The sequence below is a fragment of the Leiobunum rupestre genome, chromosome 7 (genome assembly GCF_980474605.1).
Source record: "Leiobunum rupestre chromosome 7, qqLeiRupe1.1.hap1, whole genome shotgun sequence".
Taxonomy (NCBI): domain Eukaryota; kingdom Metazoa; phylum Arthropoda; class Arachnida; order Opiliones; family Sclerosomatidae; genus Leiobunum; species Leiobunum rupestre.
The window spans coordinates 44,378,627-44,400,648 of record NC_143390.1 but is presented as its reverse complement, the minus strand read 5'-3'; the positions used below and the strand labels follow the sequence as shown (position 1 = coordinate 44,400,648).

Genomic DNA, 22,022 nt, shown 5'->3' with positions numbered 1-22,022 from the left:
TTATCCGCAGCGGGAGAATGCTGACTCGCGATAAGTTGAATTGAAATCACAAATAAAATATCTCACCTTCTTCGCACAGTCACTTTGAATAATCAACGGCCGATACAGCGCCACGGAAATTACGTTAAATTTAAAAGGGCAATGACTAACAATAATAACACACTAGACGAACCTAACAAAGACTAGAACATACTGGCTTTTCCGAAGAACAAAGCGTTGACCATATTAATTTCTAAGTTACGGTTGCATATTTGTCTTCAGATTTGGGATGGCAACCTCGTCAATTGAGTGAGTGTATTACTGTATTCTAATTTTGCTCGTTCTTTGTTAAGACGAGCGCTTGGTGGAAATGTCGCGACGGTTGCGATAGCCAAACTGACAACTGCCGCGTATTGTGTCGTATCTCGCGACTGGAAATTTCATTTCTGGAGAGAGAGAGGTAGAAAATCCTCGTTTCGAACGCGTCAACGGAACGGGGGAGTACGTACGTTTTCAAATCCAGAGAGCGCGATAAGGCGGGTTTTCGGCGGCAGTGCTCGTCGTGGCTCCCCCCGAAAGCCAACGGACTAATGGCACTCTTCGGGAGGGAAGGCAAGTTTCCACGCCCGGGGAATCATACCCCATCTAGCAGTACCCCTCCGCCCGCAAAATCGATACAGAGCGGAATATGAGAACCGCTGAGGTCATCAGCCTGTTCGCGAGATTCACTCCAGTCGCGTTTGCAGCCCAGAAATTCGATAGAAATTTCGCGCGATCTAAAGTTTACAATTAATTATCAACTACTGGAACGATAAAGCGTTGATTAAACCGCCTTGCAGGATTGCATTAAGGCTTCACCAAGATTAATATCCAATGCAGGATCAAAAAAATATCCGCGTTCACAAAATTCGTATTGCGTTTTAAAGGGAGTATAAGGTTCCGGTTTTTCGTGGAATTCATATACTCCCTTTAATAAACCACTTTCTGCTCTTAATTTTTAGTTTAGATTAATTAACGCAATTCTAGAATTGTTAAAAAAGCAAAAACGTTTTCAGATGGCGCATGTCCGGAAAAGGGGAAAGGAATAGATTCTAAATGTGTCCCGTTTTTCGCGCACGCGCAGAAGTTGTTACGAATATCTTTCCCGATAGAGGACCACTTACCAACATTTTTGCATATATTTAGCTTTGTCTCACAATGAACCAGAATGTTAGGATATTCACTGTTCTTTTTTTGACACAGTAGGCGTGGTCTAAATCGGAAGTCGAACTTTAAAGGGGACATGGCATTTTTAAGGGGGGGGGGGCTAATATCATACACAGTCTACCCCAGGACTCAGACCTTTATTAGTGCATTCATAGCTTGGAAAACGGGGTCATTTGTCAGCTAGGCTAATAATAATAATCAGCTAGGCTAAATCCCGCCCTGTACATTAAGATTTTAGTGTAAAATTTCCAATTCATAGTTTGCACCGAAGGGAGGGGCCTATGGTCTCCAAGGAAACTGGGAGGGCGATCAAAAATTCAAACCATTTCGCGCGTAGCTACTAAATAGGTAGCCATTTTGTTGGTAATCTCGTCAAAGCTACAAAACGTATTAGATTTATGCTTTAAAATTTTAAATGGGCCCTAAACAAAGCCAGATAAGATTCTAAGGCCGGGTTATTTAAATAAAATATCAAATTACGACAGAAATATCTACGAAAAGAAGTTAACAAAGCTTATCAAAGTTAGGCCTTTGCGGTCATCCTTTTTACAATTACCTTCACTATCGAATAAAATAAACAATTTTTAACCAGGCAGATAACCATTTTTAACGTGAAAATAAATCCTTAATCATTTGAAAATAATTAAAATCCGCAAACAGACGATTGAAACTGTTAACCCTCCCGTTTTACTAAGAAATCTACACCTTCAAAATGGCGGCAAAGAACCGTTCATTCTTGCTCAAATTAAATATTTATTCTTGGTTCTTATATCTATACTTGGAACTGCGTCATTGATGACGTAGGGATGCAAACTATGTATAAGTGAACAAGAATTTTATCTTGGAAGCAGAGTCAGAATCTTCCGCGAACCAACGCAAAACACGACATGCAAATAGCATCAAACACCAACACTCGACGAGTATTTCTCAGTATTTTTGGCACAATAGGAATAACACTCCGTAGCTTTGGCTGTGGCCGTCATGTTGGGTACAATTTTTTTTAATAGAAAAAAGCATGGGTGACGTCGTGTGACGTAGAACTATTAGCTCCCTATTGGTTTCTCAATATTAAAAAGCATAGGGGACGTCTCCGTTAGTTCTTCCAACGGCCAATTGATCAGGTTATTCAGGTCGTAATTTTCAGATCTGTAGGTAATCAGTTATTCAGATGGGCTTAGTCCTCACACCTAGCAATCTGATTTCATATTGTATCTTAATTACTGATCTGCTATAATTTAACTCATCAGATTCAGTTAACTGACTTTTAGGTTAGTATATATATAGCCAATAAACATAAATTAAAATTTCGAGGGCTATGTAAAATCGATAATGGAACAATATTATAGACTTATGCTGTGAGGCATCTGGAATCTGCTCCAATTCGCGTAATTTCACATCAAATTCTATCAGTTGGCTTACAATGAATACATATTAGCCAAAATATATGTAAAAAACATTTTTATATATATTTTTTATATTAGTTTCGAGTTTAAAGCAAGTGGCGGCTCTATCAAAAAAAGTTTACAAAAGTGCTTCTAAAATCGCTTCTAGGTGGCAGCACCTTCCGTCCTTCCGGGACTTAAAGCGAAAGGCGAGTGTTCTGCTGTCTATAGTTTATTTATCTATGTTGTAAAAGAGTTCAACTTGTAAAAGTTAAATAAGTTGATAAAAAGTTCATTTTAAAAAATAATTTTGTTTTCTTTTTGTTAAGTTGTTCGAGGCTTGTTGAATTTAATAGAAATTTGTTGACTTAGCCACTACTTACGTAATTAATTAATAATTAATTAATAAATAATTAGTTAATTAATTAATTACGTGGGTAGTGGCCCAGCCATAGTATCAGATGCCACCTTCTGGCTGTGTGTTCTTTAAACCCCTGGTGAAAAATTTGTTGTCGAGAAAAAAAGTAACAGGTGGTGAAAATATATTTTTGAAGAAATAGTAATTGCTGATTGATTTTATAAAATGTCTTTATGCTTGCCCAACTTGTTGAAATGTTGCCCTGGAATAGTTCAGCCAATGCCTAATAATAAGTTCATAAACTCTTTAGTGGGAGAGAAAACGGAAGCAGTGAGGCAACATTTCAACAAGATGGCCAAAGTTATTTTATTAAAAGAACTATTTATGGTTAACGGTACTTTAGAAACAAGGAGTGTGAAGACAAAAAATTTGGAACGCTTCACGATTTTGCGTGTCATCCTTGCGCAGGGGCCATGCTAATCTTCTCTGTATCGTTCCAATTTTAGTAAATGTCAGATTCCGAAGAATCGACAATTACAGTAGGTTCCCAAGCCCTATATATAGTCCCAGTATTGATTTGATACGATTTCGCTATACGAAGTTCTTATAATCCAAAATACAATTAGATTTCAATTAACATTGATATTTTATACGTGTCATTTGTTATAGTGAAATATTATATGGCGAACGTTTAAAAAAGCTAACACTTAATTAAATAACTAATATGAAATATATAAATTATTAACAACCATTGGAGAGAAAAACGAACTGCCAGATAAAATGCGATATTTTCTAGCCCAAAACTTTCGAAAAACTGAACCACCGTAATGTATTTCTAATTCTTAATTTAAAGAATAAGAATATTTTATTTTTATACATTTTTAATATTGTACCAGTAGAATTAAAAAAGTACTTAACATTTATTGTAATCATCTACCCGAAACCACGTTTAATAAGTTAATTATCTTGTGATTCCGAATAGCCAATCAACGCGAGAAGCTCCCAATTTGCTTAGCATTAAGTTTTGTGTATTCAAAAGGATATATTTAACAAAATTGTCAGATTTAAATTTATTATACTAAAATTCGGTCGTAAAAACCGGTCGTTCTTCTAAATTTGACCAATAAAAGCGTTTGTGTGGGCAACAACTATTTTATCTATTTGTACAGAGCGACTCGTGTTGACTAACAATGCCTTTACTGTAATTAAGGTTTGAAAAAAAGGTCCGCCAAAATTGACAGCTTTGAAGCAAAGAATATAAAGCCCCAGGAATGGAAGGATTGATATTAGAGGCCGCGTGTTTTTGCTGCGCTAGAAACTTCCGGCAAAGTAAATCAGAGTAACCGGAAACGGCTAACGCAACCCGGTCTCTCTTTAAAAACGAGAGGCGCAAAATTTCCACTAGACGGAGCTACACCTTCCATTTCTGGGGCTTTATATTCTTTGTTTGAAGAACCACAGAATCATTTGTATTTCCGAAATAGTTATGAAAAATGCTAGAATTTGATTGCTCGTATTTCACGAGGTACGGAAGGGGTTTGAGGAGATACGTGAAATTCGGACATAATATTTGAAGTGATTATGTGTCCCTTTAAGTGTAAACTTATAAAAATATATTTCTTGGGAGATACTTTTATTATTATTACCATGAAATACGTAGCAACATCGATAACCAGAATTAAGCATTTTATGGACAATAGGCTTCGAGCTTAGGAAATATAGCGCCATCTGTGTTTTCCATTTGATTGCTCGAGATTCGCTCCGAATCTATCTCTGACGTCAAAGATCTCGCTCCAATCCACTAGAGTAAAACTGCAAATAGAACATCCCATTATCATATAGCCATGGATTAAAAAAACTAAGGATGTTCAGCAGGGCTAGATATCTCTACTAAAAGAAGTGTAGCTAGGTGTCCCGAACTTGTATATGTTATCCCCTTCCTAGCCCCCCCCCCCTTTTACTGCGGCAAACGGAAAAATAATTCTAAATACGGCGCCACCTTTCGTTTATTCACGGCACCAAATTAACGCAGTCACGTCGTGCTCTCGTAGCGTGTTTGAAATATAACGGTTTTCCAGCCAAGGCTTAATGTAATTTCCAATTTAAATGCCAATTTCGTAATTGAAAGGCTTACCCGATGATAAATCTAAATAGGACATTTCTTTGGCATCGTTTGATGAAGACTAATATAATGTTTCATAATTATAATTCGAAAACATCATCAATTTTAATCATCTACGTGGTAACCGTTGATCAACATTCGTCTGCTCCTCCACTCTAGCCTAGGTCACGTGTGACGCAGCAAAAACAATATTGCATCCGTTTTGACGATTTCACCCACGAGATAGCGTTTGGGACAGGTATTTTTAATGTTTCTAGCTCTGCTGAACATCCTTAGTTTTTTTAATCCATGATATAGCGTTCTCCATTTGACTGCTCTCGAGCACTCTAGATCGCTCTGATCAACATTTTATGTTCCATTAGCGGGCTCGGATTTGCTCCGATCAAGGTTCGCGTGTTCCATTTCACGCTCTCGGGTGCTCTGAGATCGCCCAAAACTGATCTGCCGATTTCGACAGATCAACGGATCGAGATCGAGATCGGAGCAAATTTTCGCGTGTTCCTTTTAGATTTTTTGGCAAAATGGCATACCAAAACGCGAAAATTCAAATTACAAGCAGACGAAAAACAACAAATCGCGGGACATAAACATAAAGTCTCGCATTTGCGGTATTCTGTACCTTTCCCTTTGGTTTCCATGAACTCTAAGGTGCAAACCCCCAATGCTTCCCACCCTTTGAGTGCCACCCAATCAGATCGCCTCTAGAGCATTTGGAAATTTTGGTCGGAAATTTTTAAAAGTAGTGTTTCGCGATGCTAAACACCCTGGCGGGATTTCTTATAAGCTTTTTCGATGGTCCGCTTAGTTTTCAGTTCTAGATGGCTCGAAAAAAGTTAAAAACCCCCCAGCTCAAGTGGCATTAATGCCTAAAAATGCTAAAAACCAGGCAAGTCAATGTAATTTTTACATAAAAGAGTTGCATACGACTGGAGTCCAAAATGAACTCGTTGAAATTGAGAACAATGAAGATATTTTTAAAAAAGCAAAGCGTTAGAAGACTAGGCTTAGTAACTGAATATCCAAAATCTGTGGAAGAGAAAGAAACGAAGAGACGAACACTGAAATATTCGGATTTATAATTCCTTTAAGTAAATGGGATGAAATAAATAGGTTTACGTCTTCAGCATAATTCTTAATAATAACATCCATAACTCCGAGAATTTTCCATCGTTATAACACAAAACTAAAACATTAAGTTTTGATTTTGGTACACGTGCGCGCGGAGACTACGAACTTCGCTGCTAGCTATTTCGCGGAGAGCGACGTTTTTAAAACCAGTTTTCGCATGTACCTCGTACAATGCCCTAAATTTGTAACGGTCCGCGAAGGGGGTCTGCACCGCCTAAAGGGGTTAAAGTAGTTTCTCAGATTACATGGCGCGAACTTTGCCTCCAATGCGAGACTTTCTGTTTATGTCTATTTATTTTGGTCAAAACCACTTTTACCACTACCCAAAATAACTTTCAAACCTCACCAAGTTTTGGATATTACTTAATTTTAGAACTACCCAAATACCGCAGAACTACCCACTAAAATAGGCCCTGGACTCACCGCACTAGCCACGAAAGATTCTTCTGCTATCCCCATTCAGACAAATGTTATATATTGAGTCTTGAGATTTATTTTACGTAGGCCTATAGAGCACGAACTAAAATAATATCATAAGAAAGACTTCTTTAGTTATTTCATAACGGAATAACAGCAATAAGGATTATTTAGGGGTCTTACTTATTAGGAGAAATACATTCATGTATTTCTGTTATTAGGGGTACGACATTATGGAGAAAATATAGTAGAGGAATGGAAAATGTGTCTCAACGATTTAAAAGTATAATTGTTTTTACGATATAATATGTTGATAATATTTCAATAGACAAGGCTTACATCATAATATTAACTGAAGTGAGTTGTCCTAACATCTACCCTTTTTTGCTTTTCTCCGTCGGGAATGCAGTTTATGGACCTAAATCGAAAAATTAACGAGAATGAATTCTTCTTATTATATCATTATCACAGTGTTTATAGGTAGTTTAGTTTGAACTAGGAGCAACAAACACAAGGAGAACGCAGCTAGCCTTTAAACACACTAACGCAGTGTTGTACAAATTTCATTGGACGAACCTTTACGCTGAACGTTTAACCGGTGGGCGGGGGGAGGAGGGGTAGACAATTTCCGAATTTTCCCCTTCCGTCGGCAGCAAGCGCTAAAGCGTCTAAGTTCTAACTAATGACTTTTGACCTTCTTTTTGTTTGTAAAAGTCATAAAGAAATCGCAATGTCTTCTATGCTTATTTTCTTAAACATATTCTTAATGATTGATCTAGATGTTTCGCATTTAGTTCGACGAATCTGACTGATTGTAGCAGAAGAATGTCAAATTTCATTACTGCCAGATACCACGAAATACGCTCAATTTAGTAGTCAAAATCCGCAATTTCATTGGCTGTGAGAAACTGAGAGCGCAAAGCTTTTATCATTTTCTCTTTTCGGTATAGAATTATAATTTTAATTAAAAATAAACTGGCCATTATGACCAGTGAAACCCCAGATCCTATTTAATTTACTTGTCATAGCCCAAAATAAACTGGTCTTTGAGCGACGCCACCGCCTTATTTCCAACACTGGTGGGTGCTGTGTTTGTTGCTCCAAAGATAATTTAAACTTGTACCCTAGATTCGAATACTGAGAGCTTTCACATTGACGGTTTTGTTACGAAGCGTTTACCCTTTTCCAGCACGTGACCTTAGAAAAATCGGGCTCCATCGGTTGTGGCACGGCCAACTTCGATCACGCGCTGCCGCGCTATATAGCGCGTGATCGAAGTTTTCCGTGGTTGCGGTAAGGCGCAAACCATGGAGCGAATTTTTTTCTGAGTTCCGGCGGGAAGTGGGTAAACGCTATCGGCAACACACGAGAGAGTGATTTCGAATCTAGGGTACGAGTTTAAATTATCTTTGGTTGATCGTAGGTTTGAATAAAAGAACGTTTTGAAAAAGTATGACGTGCTAATTTTACTAGTGAGTTTGGAATAGTAAAACTAGATCTACATATTCGCGAATGAAAACTATCGCTACGCCCCCTTTGGTTCGCCATTGAAACCTAGATAGGTAGCGGCTAAAGCAGACGTTACTAATTTTTACTCATCGATATTCGTAAATTTGACTTTAAAAATAATGACAATTGCATTTTAATATAATTTTTGCATCGTCTGCTTATATTTTGAAAGGTTTATTTAAGAAAAAAACGTTCGTATTACTTTTTAATTTGTCTGTAGCAGACGCTAGATCATAGGCGCAAACTCAGAGACGCTAACGCCGTTACGCCACCTAGACTCGTTTCCATCGCTAATACATTTTCAGACTGCTGGAGCTATATTTACTTCTTCAGCAGTAGGAGTTTCGTGGGACAAGCCCGATAACATGTACGGACTTACGTTTTTATCATTAAGTGGTGGCGCCATCTAAAGTGAGTCGTATCATGGCTACCAGCTTGAGATCTTGGAGACTACCGTAGCTGAAATAAATTATAAAAATTACTACGGTTACAGGCTGATGTCGCCACCGACAAATGAGGAATTTTCCATCATTAGGTTAAATTGTACCGTGGGGAGCTGTAGATTCAAACTGTAACTCTAGCAGTACTAGCTCCTAAGTACACTTCCACCACGTAATTTCCGTCACTATTTTTTTTAGTTCTTCCTTCCAATGTTTTATTTTTTTCAGGGCAAAGCGTCTTTTGTGGATTCAAAGGTTTTCACTTTCTTAAGTCTCTCTCCTCCTAAACAAGAGAGGTTCGTTGCAACACCGGTTTCCTTAAAATTGCTAATTTTTTTTATCAATTGTAGGATCACAAAATATTATTTTTAAGGTTATTTAACTCTAAAATAAACCTTTATATTTCACCCTAATGTATTTAATGACCAAATTTATATAATGCGTTAGGCTTAGTTACTTTGACGGTGTAGGCCTTTGCTACCCCCTTTGCTTAAAAATTATGTATGCTTGCTTGCTTTGTAGTTGATACTACTTGGTGGAGGCTGTTCTATTTGTGAACTTTCTGAATATAAATAGGTGGTTTTTAAAGATACGTTATAATAGTACTGCAATATTTCAGGCAAATTTTGACCCAAGTGTATTATCCTAAGGCCTAAAATTTCTAAAACCTTTTTTCTAGGATGGCTAGAAATATCGAGTGTCTCTACTTAGAGTTGGGCATTTAGTGTGGAACAGATTTTCATATAGGAAGCCATTTAACTTATAAAATTATCATGGCCACATTGGCACAAGGAGATCTCACTCATAACCATCGACCCCCCAATATAGTTCATCTTAGTAAGAATCTCGCTAAACCTGATTCTTCCGCGGAAGATCTCATGGTTACGAACAAAAACAATTATTTGGCTGGTAGTCTTCAAGAACAATGTGATCCTCCAGAGGATGATTTATTGGACAAGCAAGACAACCAACAGGATACTCCTATTATTGACATTGTCATCAATAATGTAGTGTGCAGTTTTAACGTTCGTTGCCACTTAAATCTCCGACAAATTGCTTTAACTGCTTACAATGTAGAATTCAAACGAGAACATGGGGTAAAGCCTAATTTCAAGTTATAATTGTGCGATAGAACAAATTAAAATTACTGATACATGTATATTCACTCATTCAAGATGCTAATAATGAAGATTAGAAGTCCTTACACTACAGCTAGTTTTTGGTCATCTGGAAAGGTTACTTGCACTGGTGCAACTAGGTTAATATATTACACTTGCAATTACAAATTCTAACTTGTAACTTTTTACGTTAGCTTTTTTTTTAATATTTCAGCGAAGACATAGCGAAAAAAGCTGCCAGGAAGTTTACTAGAATACTTCAAAAATTGGGCTTTAGGGTACGATTCTCAAATTATCGAGTAGTTAATGTGCTTGGGACATGTTCTATGCCATTTGGTATAAAAATTACTCAATTCTCTGAACACCACCGTAATATTGCGAGGTATATCTAAAAAACTACTTCTTAGTTGTTGAAATTTCCACTGATCAGTTTGTTTGATAGCTATGAACCCGAGCTCCACCCCGGAGTTTCGTACAAAATTAAAGAACTCAAAGCAACACTAAAAATATTCTCAACTGGAAGTATAACTATAACTGGTAAATTACTAAGGGGGCCATTCACAAATTACGTAATCTTGTAACTAATTACTAAATGTTACAGCCGGGAGGGGTAAGTGAAAATAACATGAAGTGAAACTCAAATTATTTTAATTACAGTCTCAATTTAATGCTTGTTATAATTTAGTGATTTCAAAATTAATTTCTGGAAATAGCACTAGATGTTAGGGTATAAAGTTCAAGGTAATAATGTAGCAGTGGTGTGGTTCATTAAAATGTAATTTTGAGACTTGTCAAGAATATTAGTTTTCTTGAGGTAGAACAAATTAATGGGTGTTAATTAAACATTTTAAAGTTAATAGTTCTATAATTTAGGCGATTGGGGGGTCTTCATTATGTAATCAAGTATTTTTGCATTACGTAGTTTATGAATGATTCTGAACTTCAAGTGTCTTATTGTGAAGTACAATGTTTTTCTCTTTAGCACCCAGCGTTTTAAATGTTCAAGAAGCTGTAGAACATATCTTCCCTCTGGTTTATGAGTTCCGTAAAGATCTTCCAAAACACAAACAAGAACCACCTATAGTAAAGTCCCTAAAATTAAATGCGACAAATAAGAAAAATATGCCTGGAAAATTGAATAAAAGTGACAGCGATGCTATGTCTACAGATGACGAACTGCACATTATTAGCGAAGGTGATGAAAATTGTGATTCAAGACTAAGTTGGATGCAAGATATGGCACGCTAGACTTAAAAAAACTATCATTGTTTTTTCCCGCTCTGTGATTTATTATTTTACATTCAACTAGTCTCTCTTAATGTTTGAAAACCTGCCTAGGAGTGACGTATCACGTTATTGAAAACCCCTGGCCTTAAGTCATTAATAAATAAGTCGAGATGCGCTAGTTAAAAATTTACTGGTATCATAAATGAGCCTGTTTTTGTTATATAGTAAAAACTGTGGACAAACATTTTTGCAACTTATTTAAATAAAGCCCATTTTTCATTGAAAAAAAAATAAAATATTTCGCATTCGGAGAAGAGTTATCATATTTTAAATCATTATCATTATTAGAAGTATTTGATAAAAAGTGACGGTGAATGTGAAAAGCTTTAGCAGTGACTTTTTCTATTTCTAATCAAAATAGTGTTTGTTTTATTTTCTACCGAGACTAGATGGGAAAAAACTAATAACTTATTTCCTACTGGCTCAATTACATTTGCAGTTCCTCATTAGGAAATTTAATTCTTTAGATTTTTTTAAAGTTTTCTAAATATTATTGTTTTCCAATTTGAACCCTGCATATTGTGTTAAACTTTTTTATTGGATAAAAAAAATTGAAAAAAAACATGTATCTTGAAGGAACGTCTTTACTTCAGAGCAATATTGCGCTTAGTATGTTCATACTTCTACAAAAAGGACCAAATTTGGAAAAAAAACTAATAAAGCATTCTTTAGGTAAAAAAAAGAATCATTACTTTTCCAATTTGTTTTGTGGTAATTTACGAATAAATCTTAAAGAAATTGTTAAAACAATTTTAATTTTTAAAATTTTAGTAAAAGAATTATACAATTTTTGAAGAATAGTTGGTACAAAAAGTTGTACATTTAATTATTTTATAGCACACACTTTGAATAACGTTCAGACGCGTTTCTATAAAAATTTCTAAATCAATTATTTACAATGGGTTTATGTGTATTTAAAAACCGAACATCTAAGGTTCATAGGGTGAAAACCTACGCCGATACCCAGACATTCTTCTAAACTACATATCAAAAATTTAATGACAAATACCATTAAATGGAAGCTTTTGAATCACAAGGTTTTGACAATAAAGAGGAGTAAATCTACAATAAAAAATTGTAACGTATCACAACAGAAATTTATAAAGTAGACCGTACATCATGAACCTAGAACGTGCGCTTTTCGACAGTGGTACAGCCATTTAATGACTCTCGCATTTTTTTCCACTATGGAAGTTTCTACTGGCACACGCGGCCTAAGGGGTCGTGAATGTTTAAATGCTCCCAGCTCCCCATTCGGTTCGTGTACATTTTCCAAACTAGAATTGTCACTACAAAAACTAGATCTATAATCGTCAGAGTCAATGGAAGTAGAACTGTCAAAAAAACGTGGAGGACTAGTGGGGGTTTCTGGAGAGGTGACGTGATACCAAAGAGACTGTTCTAAGCCTAACATATCAAAAAAATCTTGAAGGCTTTCTTCTGTGGCACTGTTTCTTCGCCTCAAAATTTCTTTCTGCTTTACGTAAGTTATGTCAGACTTGGACCTAAAAACCGGTCTTCTCTTGTAGCTATCTCCATTATATTTTAATGTCTGGGATCGACTGAGTTCAATTTTGGAAAGAGATTGCCTTAAATTTTCTGTTGATTTTGCATCACAAATTCTGGCTTGAGATTTTGATCTAGACGATCTAAGAGAGCGAATTTCGTTGATAAAGGTTTCCGAGCGAGGCCTTGTACGCCTCAGACGATAAGACTCTTCCGAACTTGAAGAAGGAGAAACTGGTTCTCGACGTCGAAGTGGGAAAACTCTAACCGGAGATAAATCTGGTAAACTCTTGTGAGCTTGACTTGCTTGTCTTGAGCGAGTTTTAGGCGAATCTGTTACATCATCTTGATTTGAAAATGAGGTGATGTCATTTTTGATTTTCACACCTTCTTGGCATTCTATAGTAGCGCCATTGCCAATCAGGGTGAGACTACAATTTCTTGTTTCGCTTCCTGACAGAATATTTTCTTTTGAGCTTGAAGATATTAATTGTTTCAGTCTTATTTCCAAATTAGTAGGACCTTCTATGGATCTAGAGCTACTTCTACGAAAAAGGTTCACTCTGGGTCTATTTTGGGGGTCTTTGATTTCAGATTGAGATCTAGCTCGACGGCGAATTGGTTTAGTGGAGGGATCGGAAATGGGTGATTTGGATAGCTGACTTGAACTGGGAGCAGTCAAGTGTGTTTTTCCAGCTGGAATGGGACTTAAGTATGGCTGTTTATACTCGTATTCAAGAGCTACTGGTATCCCTTGACTTGAATACTTAGGTAATGAAGATATCTCGTAGGAATGTTTAATTGGAGCAGAAAGTAAAGCTTCGATGTGAGGGGCTTTACTAACTTGAAGGTGAGAGCTATGAGCAAATTCTTGCTTTGAGTCTAAAACGCATTCAGACTTGACATAGTTGGCTTTGCTCTCTTCCAGTCTTTCAACGGCACTCTTTCTGTGAGCTAGGGTAAAATAGCAAGTTTTAAAAACTCTACAAACTGTTCTACCATCGTCACGTCTGTACGTACCAGGGTTGTATTGGTTCCTTTTGTTACCACGGTGTACAACTCTAGGACTTTCGACATGATTTTTCAGTGGAAGTTTACAGTTATTAGTCATGCATGTTTGAATTGACGTAGCCATCTTCTACATTTGTGCATTTCTATCCTGGTGTGTTCAAAAATACATTCAATTATAACGGTAGAACGTAGTAATTGATTTGGGCGGTGGCAAAAATTTAAAGTAGTCGTGTGAACGCTGTGATGGTAAGTAGGGGTACCAAGTCTTAAATCGGGTAAACTGTCAAAAAGAAAACAACTACGGACTTACCAACTTGGATTTAAATCGAAAACCGTGGAAATACTCTATAGAATTGTCGAACTTAGAATACATATTTGAAGAATTTCTTTATTAAATTACATTATTAAATATATTAAAGCTAAGGATTCGGAAATTAATATCCGGTCAGTCTCTAAACTTCAAACAAAACTAACCAGTCTTTTCCGCATTCGCCATTTTTTTTTTCAGTGCCGCAGGGTTGCCAGACTTTCAGTTTTGGAGAAAGAAATGGAGCATTTTTCAATCTCGCGGAAAACAAGGAAGGAAACCTAAATTAATTCTCTACCGAAACGAATCTAGGTGGCGTAACGGCATCTCCGAGGTAGCGCCTATGATCTAGCCTCAGTTACAGACAATTAAAAAGTCATAAGAACGTTTTTTCTTAAATAAATTATAAGCAAACGATACAAAAATTTATAAAGCCAAATTTACGAATAACGATGAGGAATGCCATAAGTCTATAATATGCTTTCATAAGTTTGTCACTTTGAGGAATATTTTACTGAGCGCTAGTAACGGAGTGACGTCATCAAAAGAAGAAAATATCCATCTAGCGAGGTGCTGTCAAAGCCTACGTGTGACTTGTTAGCAAGCGGACCCAAAACTGCGCCGAAGCCCGTAATATAGTCTGTCTTGTGAATAGTAAAACATTAGCATGTGAAGAATCGGAAGCGTCACACTTATGTAATAATATTATATTACTTATGGGAATGCTAATAGCGTCTGCATTAGCCACTACCTATCTAGGTTTCAAAGGGGGCGTGGCGATAGTTTTCGGTCACGAATAGTACGAAAAACCAGCGAAGTTCTGAAATCCTTAGTGACTAAAAGCAATGAAAATTAATACTAGAAATTCGAGAAGTAAGCTCAAAATATTAATGTGATAAAATTTTAAAAGAAGAAAAATTCCTAACGGAAAAGCTAACAGAAAAACCAAAGAAAGTTCAAAGACGAACAAAATTCAATGAACACCACTTCAAACTAGAAAAGAATATTACCAGAAGTTCCAAAACCTTTTCAAGCCTTGAATCAGCGTATTTTGTTTGGGCTCGGCGTTGAGTAGATTGGAAAACGACCGTCACTTTTTGGTCGTGACAGTTTTTGAAAGAGTTGACAATAAAAGCGAATCTAATTTATGAAAACCAATGATCCGATTCCTTAAAATATAAATATTCTGGTCTACCAGTTAAGCGACGAGGAAGCAATTACGAATTTAGATCTTGTTGACTCTCACACAGTTTAAATGAACCCACCCTCGGTTATTATAAAATTAATAAACAAAATTTTAAAAACAACAACTTTATTTAACAAAATATGTTAAATCATCTTAGCCCCTTTGTCGGGCTCGTATCAGTGGCGAATGAAAGGGGTTGGGGAGCCCCCCCCCTTTGCGACGGAAAGATAAAGACACTGTAAAAGGTGGAGCTGTTTTCAGACCGTTGATCCTAGTAACATGGCATTTTTTTCTTGTATAATCGAGCGACTATAATAAAAGAAAATGGAGAGTCGATTTGTCGTCATGGCGACGATGTCGTTCATCGGGAAATTCGGGAATAAATCAATGTTTAACGCATGCCAATCGTAAAGACATAAAAGTGGCCCTTACCATAAAGAACTTGATAACGCGAGACTATAGTGTTTAATTATTTATACAATCATTTCCTTTTTCTGTGCTCTCTTCTATAAGTTAAGCGGTTACGTTTATACTTATAGCCAAATAATGTCTCGGTATTTTGTTTTTCAAGCTAATTTTTTTCTATATCGAAAGCTCTTCGGCTAACAGGCGCTAAGAAATGTTTTTAAAAAGAAATAGCGTCCGAAAACCCTTAGTTTTTGTTAAACCTGTTGGCAGACATTAGAAATGAGGTGATTCAAGATAAAAATGTAACTTTAAAGTATAAAATAACCGTAATTATATCTTGATGACTGTTTTGGAACAAAAATTTCAATAAAAATATTTACGTAATAAAATTTATTGGAGTTAAGCATGGAACCAACTAACGCGCTAGTTGGTTCCATGAGTTAAGTAAGTAAGTAAGAAAATAATGCACTTTTTTGTATTATAAATTTTTTATTCAATTGATAAAATAAAAAAATTATTATACAAAAAAGTGGATTATTTGCTTACTTAGTTCTTATGTATAAGTAAATTTAATACTAATTATTATTGGAGTTGTTTCATTCTTTTTAAGTATTTTATTAGTTTGATATTGTTTTATCACTAGTATTAACGGTATATGTAACCCCAAGGTTTTTAATTAATATTCTTAGTGATTACACAGTAAAGCTCTTTTTAATCAAGACCTGGTCGAGGCTCAGGCGTTGAGAGTACTCCGATCCGTAAATCAAACGAAGGAGCGTTTGTGTGAAGTCTCTAAAACTGTGGGAGTTACGTATCGATTGTCAAGGCCCCAAATATAAACACGAAAGAATAATGGGAAACGCGAGAGGATTGTTGGAAAAGGGGAAGCAGAGTCACGTGTTAATCCGGCTTTCCGCATTCCACATTTTGAAAAAGCCAGCGCCGAGACACAACCGCGCGACGTTGGATCGAACGCGCGACTCTCAAACTCGCCAAGAGACCAGAAGAACGTAAATCCGGATGGTCAACGACGGCCGAGAAGATTTCGTCCCGACGACATGTGAAAGGCGCGTAGAGTAGCTGATCCTTAACAGTCACTTCACCAGTTGCGTGTTGAAATAACGGAAAAGACTCGTTCCTTCGGATAACCATCGGAGTGGTCACATCCTGCAGAATGGGCTGCGCCAGTAGCAAGGGTGCAGCGGCCGTGCCAGCCACGGGTAACGGAAACGCACCCAACGACCCGGCAGGAGGACCCTTGATTGTGGTCACGGACACTTTAAAACCTCCGGACGTGATCTTAGAAGAAGGAGAATTACCCCCCAAACCGTCGGAGGAAGAAGCGGAGCCACTAGAAACAACCATTGTTGAAGGTATATCATTACAGTGTCATTCATTTAGGGTGCGAATTGTACTGTCCACCGTTTTCAGTCGTTATTTTAAGGAGTTGAGAAGTATGCCTGTTTTTTCCCCCATTTTCCTAGGATGAGTTAAGAGCGCCAGAGAGCTTCAAAAGTGTGACCTACTAGGCCCTGGAAGTAGGCTGCAACAAGCACAAAACCAAGCAGCAGGGACTTTAAATGCTGTTTAAGTTTACTTTTTTACGCTGGTTACCTCGATTTGTTTACAAAGACCTTTTTTACCTATCACACGAACCCAAACCTTAATGTTCGCATTTCCCTGCTGCTTGGTTTTGCGCTTGCTGTATCCTACTTCCAGGGGCTGATAGGCCACACTTTAAAGTTCTTTGGCGCTCTTTTAACTCATCGTAGGAAAATGAGAAGTATGCCTGTTTTTTCCCAACTCGCCCCCTACAACTCCTCAAAATTTTTGCATAACCTTTTGAAACACCCTCGCATTTATTTAATCATGAAAACCATGAAGGCAAGGTCGCCAAGAACGGGCCTCATGATTGCCCTTATTACCGGAGCTAACCATGAGCTTACCGGAAGAATCCTTAGAAAATAGTACGTCATTTATGCAAACCTGGTCCTTACACGCTGCACTCCTGAAATTTGAACAAGCTATTCTCCTCTTTCGTCAACCAAATTTCACTGATTATTTGAAGCTTCCTCCCCCCCCCCCCCCCAGGGATTTACATTGATTTTTTTTTAACAATTCGAGCCTTCAACAAACCCCTGCACCCCCTGGTTGCGCAACTCTATTCTCATTCAATTATTTTAATTAATACTAACTAGAGGACTGATTTACGCGAAAAGAAAGGAAGTAAGAGAAGCAGTGCAGACCTTTAATTTAGCTTTAAGGCTGGTTAGTACTGCGACAAAAACACGGCGACGCAAGAATATGGTAAAAGGTTTATTTTGCGTCTACGCGGCTCGCCATCGTGACATTTTTGCTCTTGTGAAAACTAGCCTTTAGGCCTAACGGTTATTTTACGACGACGCTCACCGTCGTGGTGTTTCGTCCCTAGAGGGATTTTCAAGGGGGGTTTGAGAGGTCAAACGGAAGTCGATTCAAAAAACGTCACCGAAACGTCATCAGAATGTAACTTTGTAAATGCGACGAACGGCGACCAAATTACGTATTTTAAATGGATTTCCACCCCCCATTTCTCCCTTGAAAGTCCCTTTCACACGCACGTGAAGCAGCGACGGAGACATTCACTTCATAATCCCAGACAAATGAAAGTTAGCGACTGAAAATAAATAGTTTGCCTAGACGTCTATACTATAAATCGATATGTAGTAGTCTTCACGTAAACACGTCATGCTACCTTAACGAATTGACACTTTTCCAAACATATCGGACAGCACAATTACACGCTACAAGTTTCAGAATAATAGTGATAGTGTCGTATCGAAGTTATCGAACGCCATATAAAGCCCTTTTGTTCATTTTGCGCTTTGAGTTTCTTTGTTAACAGCAAAAACAAATACGCCGTACGATACCTAAATGTAGCAAAACTTTATATTATCTCTCTTACCAGAAAAGTTTACATCTAGGTCATCAAAACTAAACATGCACCTTCCTAAGCTCGACGCATATTTCGAAAAGGCGCGAATTTACAGGGAAACAGCGAATATGTACACCGCATAAAAATTATCGCGTGCAGACTTACGATCGACAACGTAGAAACTTTTTAAAAAAAATCGGAGCATGCCAATGGTACATTTTTCTAGAAAATAACATTATTATTATAAGGAGATCCTTAACTCGTAAGAGATTATTATATACTTTTGGATTTAGTTCGGTACGTGTTGGCAATTTGATTAATGGGCCTTATATAATTTCGACACTTTCCCGGGGTTAAAGCCCGTTTCAGAAACTTACAGCAGGGAGATCACCTTGCCCCTTTCGTTTGTCTTCCCCCCTCTACACCACGTGATTTTAAAAGGTCACCGAGTCCATTTCGTACGTGTACTGAGCGGTCAGTTTCGGCAATGACCATCATGCCGGGAAAGGAAAAACAGAAGTAGGAGGCGCTAGACAATATCGGAAGTTCGTAACCGAAAGGTTGAACGAACTCTGGCGTCTGCAGTCAGATCTTTGGAGAGCGAACTTTGTATTGAATGTCGGTAACCGTTAGTGACGTGCGAAACAATAATTATGCAGATATTTTATTTGTTACCGACTTCCGCGTTAAAAAAAATACGAATGACAAACTCTATAGACTGATTGGATTCCAATTTTGGTCTACGAACGCTTGTAGCAGTATGGTTTCTAGTGGAAGACAAATCTAGTTTTGACAAGTCTTAAAAATTGTTATCGTGTTTCTAACGCTAGAGATTAATATATATTTCAATATATATTATATATCATCGGAAGTTAATAGACCAAGAGACAAGTTGCTATACATCTTCTATATACCAGTAATACCAGAAATACATGTATTTCTGGTAATACCATAAGCCTATCCTAAGGTCTCCCTAAGTAAAGGTCTAGCGGCTAGCATAGGGATCCGTGTTAACAGCATTGTCCATTTGTCCTTGCGACTCGCGAGAAGAAAATTAACGATAGGGCAGTAGCGCCATCTTAGTTTTCAAAATTTCTAAATCTAACATAAGCTAGTTAATCCAAAACTGACTAAACCTCGGCCTACAGGCCCGAAAGCTAGTTAATTCAGGGAAAATTTCTTTTACTTCTCCCACCGGAAACTTGTGTTTGAAAGCCTTCGCTTCAAATCCGTGAATCGCTATTTCCCATTAGTCTTAACAAATAAGCTATTATAATTTATGTCTTGCGAGATATTTATTAACAAAAAACTACGGGCGACAAATTTATGCTGAACCACGGAAGCATACACAGTATCACAACATAAAATTACCTCGCGTAGTATCATAAGCCTATCATAAAACCCCCATAAGTAAAGGTCTACCAAAGGGGCCCATGGTAACAGCGTTTAAAATTAACGTACGACGATAGGGCAGTAGCCACATCTTCTTTTTTTTAATTTCAACAACCAAAATATTAGCTTACTTGGTAGAGCAGCCACGCTCGTGCTGATAAATGCCACACGCGTCTTAATCTCAAATTAAAAAAACCAATACCTTCAGAAACACAACTCATATTTCTAATAGCTATGTATACGTTCCGAGGAATTATTTTGCCAAGTTAGAGGTTCTAAGTTTAAAAACGATCGCCCACGGCTTGTGCGTATTCATAAAATCATAATGAATTTCGCGAAATACTTTTCTGAATTGCGTAGTTGAGTACGTAGTCACTAGGAGGGTCCGGTTTATAATGCCTACCACTTAATAATGGGTGTGCGCTAGTAGCACAAAAGGGACCATGTGATAGGTGATAGGCTTATGGTAATACATTTAATGAACTACGGTTTATTTTTCTTTGAGATTCGTTACATTCACGATTGAAAATTTTCTAAATTGTTCCAACTTGCAGTGGAAGGCGAAAAGCCGACTGAAGAGGCCGACTCGGTGGTGGACGACACCGACGAAGTCGTAAGAGAGATTCAGTTGGCTGTTCCAGAAGTGGAAAACGCAGATGGCGAAAACCCCAGTGAAAACCCGGAAGAACCGGAAGTGGTCAATGAGAACCCGGAAGAAGTTGAAGAATCAATTACGGAGACCAAAGACGAAGTAGAAGAAAGTAAAACGGAACCCATGGACACCAATGATGAAAGTATATTTGGAGAAATAGCCGAGGATGAAGCCAACAAAGTTCTCCAAGAAGATCCCACCATCATTCGGGAAACGAACGAAGAATAATGCCTAGCAGACGCAACAGTATATTATTGTCTTCAAAAATCTAAAAGAATTTGTGGACTTTTCGAGTTGTCTTATGCCGTCCTCTAAACCAGGATCTATTTATGGTCAGTTCAACGCACTCCTTTATCTCGGCCATATAACTAAGTGCAACCACTGTTCTTTTGGTGGGGAAAAGAGAGTGTACGTAGAGGGGAAAATATTCTTGTCTTGTTGCGCTATCTAACGATCGCTAGTGGAACTAATATGATATCTAGAGCGAAAATTATAGTATACTGAATAAAGTCTGTACATTACGATTGAACCTTAGGATTTTATTATATTATATAATTTCTATTGAAATATTAGGATATTATAAGAAATAATTAAGAAAGCAAAATAATTATATTGGTACCATAAAATTTGTTTTTTATATAATTTATTATATTTGGGGTACCAGTATAGATAGCGCAAAGCATAGGAGGGAAATGAACAGAAAAACAAAAACGAAACAAAGAAAAACTCGGGAGTGTGAGTACGCTGACCTGTTCATAAAAATGTCTTGTCTAAACTATCCTAGTATCTCTATCTAGTCTAAGGATTTTAAAAGTGAAAAATAAAGTCCGTCCATTTTAAAAAAAGTGATTTTGTAAATGACAGCTGTATAAAAGAGCTAATAATTTCATACAAATTTCGTCACGAATTGGATTTCGTTGTATTTATTTTTAAAATAAATCAAAAAGTACAAATTAATAGGGATTTCTTTAACGTGGCCTTATTGTTTTACTGTAGCTTTTACGTCACTGCCTCTTACTTTAACAAGTACGAGCGCGTGCTAGAAACATCTATTGTGTTCAATCACAGCGAAATGAAAAAAAGTCAGTGGAATATACCGCAATGTCGGTACTTTTAAAAGGATTTACCTATCGCCCTAACGTTCCTATACGCAAGAAAAGCACCCGGTTTTCCATTAGATAAGAAATTACGAAATGTTTCTTTGTTAGAATGATTTTTGGGATGGGCTTTATCGATAATTTCTTGTCTACTATATTTGTTTTAAACTTGTAAAGTGGTTTGAAATGTATATAACGTTAAGGTAAAGCTTTTTTTTTGTGTAGCATTTACTTCGATGTATAGTTTGAAATCAATAAATCATTTAAGCCTTTTGTTATGATTCTATCGCGGGAATAGTAAAGCCCCCTACCCTTACCTGTGCGTGAAAATTGGGAGACGAACAGCTCCAACACGCAATGCGTTAAATGAGAAACGTTTATGGTGACCGGAGGAAACCACAAACCCACTTATAAAACATTTCCGTTTCTATAGATAACGACCGTTTGTGAAAGACCTGGGCGTACTTTTAACTAGTGTCTAAAAGGCTTATACACTTGGGGCTTCGCGCGTAGTCTAAATTTCGGTAAATAGTATCGCGGTCTACAGGCCGAGTTTTAAATTAAAAGTGTGAAGGGTTGTCTGCTCGTTCAAAATTACCTCTG

General features: G+C 37.2%; 3 protein-coding genes and 1 non-coding gene across 7 annotated transcripts; 2 read left to right on the top strand and 2 right to left on the bottom strand.

Annotated features, from left to right (window-relative positions):
* Positions 1 to 3,348: 3,348 nt before the first annotated feature.
* Positions 3,349 to 3,457, bottom strand: LOC149936449 (U6 spliceosomal RNA). The gene has a single exon (XR_016472634.1). It is a non-coding gene; the product is annotated as a U6 spliceosomal RNA (small nuclear RNA).
* A 5,268-nt stretch (positions 3,458 to 8,725) lies between these two features.
* On the top strand, positions 8,726 to 11,586 carry LOC149936448 (TATA box-binding protein-like 1). 4 transcript variants are annotated; one of them, XM_090180969.1, is made up of 6 exons: positions 8,726 to 8,837; positions 9,221 to 9,638; positions 9,717 to 9,799; positions 9,874 to 10,041; positions 10,102 to 10,196; positions 10,642 to 11,585. In XM_090180969.1, the coding sequence occupies exons 2-6, from the start codon at positions 9,315 to 9,317 to the stop codon at positions 10,905 to 10,907; spliced, it is 936 nt and encodes a 311-aa protein (XP_090037095.1). In that variant the 5' UTR covers positions 8,726 to 8,837; positions 9,221 to 9,314; the 3' UTR covers positions 10,908 to 11,585. The 4 variants fall into 4 exon arrangements, with proteins under 4 accessions (XP_090037095.1, XP_090037098.1, XP_090037096.1 ...); XM_090180972.1 differs by lacking the exon at positions 8,726 to 8,837 and adding an exon at positions 8,895 to 8,914 and having other exon boundaries at positions 10,642 to 11,586; XM_090180970.1 differs by lacking the exon at positions 8,726 to 8,837 and adding an exon at positions 8,984 to 9,117 and having other exon boundaries at positions 10,642 to 11,586.
* Positions 11,587 to 11,750: 164 nt separating this feature from the next.
* LOC149936447 (uncharacterized) lies at positions 11,751 to 13,971 on the bottom strand. Its single transcript, XM_090180968.1, has 3 exons — positions 13,774 to 13,971; positions 13,473 to 13,611; positions 11,751 to 13,406 (listed from the first exon to the last, which is right to left on the bottom strand). Exons 2-3 carry the CDS (start codon positions 13,585 to 13,587, stop codon positions 12,064 to 12,066), a joined length of 1,458 nt encoding a protein of 485 aa, XP_090037094.1. The 5' UTR covers positions 13,588 to 13,611; positions 13,774 to 13,971; the 3' UTR covers positions 11,751 to 12,063.
* A 2,184-nt stretch (positions 13,972 to 16,155) lies between these two features.
* Positions 16,156 to 21,180, top strand: LOC149936446 (uncharacterized). The gene is made up of 2 exons (XM_090153241.1): positions 16,156 to 16,737; positions 20,225 to 21,180. Exons 1-2 carry the CDS (start codon positions 16,539 to 16,541, stop codon positions 20,548 to 20,550), a joined length of 525 nt encoding a protein of 174 aa, XP_090009367.1. The 5' UTR covers positions 16,156 to 16,538; the 3' UTR covers positions 20,551 to 21,180.
* Positions 21,181 to 22,022: the final 842 nt, after the last annotated feature.

Coding starts and splice junctions, on each gene's coding strand:
- LOC149936448 (XM_090180972.1), top strand. CDS start 9,315: ATGGCCACATTGGCACAAGGAGATCTCACTCATAACCATCGACCCCCC. Junction 10,042..10,101: donor CACCACCGTAATATTGCGAG/GTATATCTAAAA, acceptor TTTGTTTGATAG/CTATGAACCCGAGCTCCACC. Junction 10,197..10,641: donor TGGAAGTATAACTATAACTG/GTAAATTACTAA, acceptor TTTTCTCTTTAG/CACCCAGCGTTTTAAATGTT.
- LOC149936447 (XM_090180968.1), bottom strand. CDS start 13,587: ATGGCTACGTCAATTCAAACATGCATGACTAATAACTGTAAACTTCCA. Junction 13,407..13,472: donor AAGGAACCAATACAACCCTG/GTACGTACAGAC, acceptor ATTTTACCCTAG/CTCACAGAAAGAGTGCCGTT.
- LOC149936446 (XM_090153241.1), top strand. CDS start 16,539: ATGGGCTGCGCCAGTAGCAAGGGTGCAGCGGCCGTGCCAGCCACGGGT. Junction 16,738..20,224: donor AGAAACAACCATTGTTGAAG/GTATATCATTAC, acceptor TCCAACTTGCAG/TGGAAGGCGAAAAGCCGACT.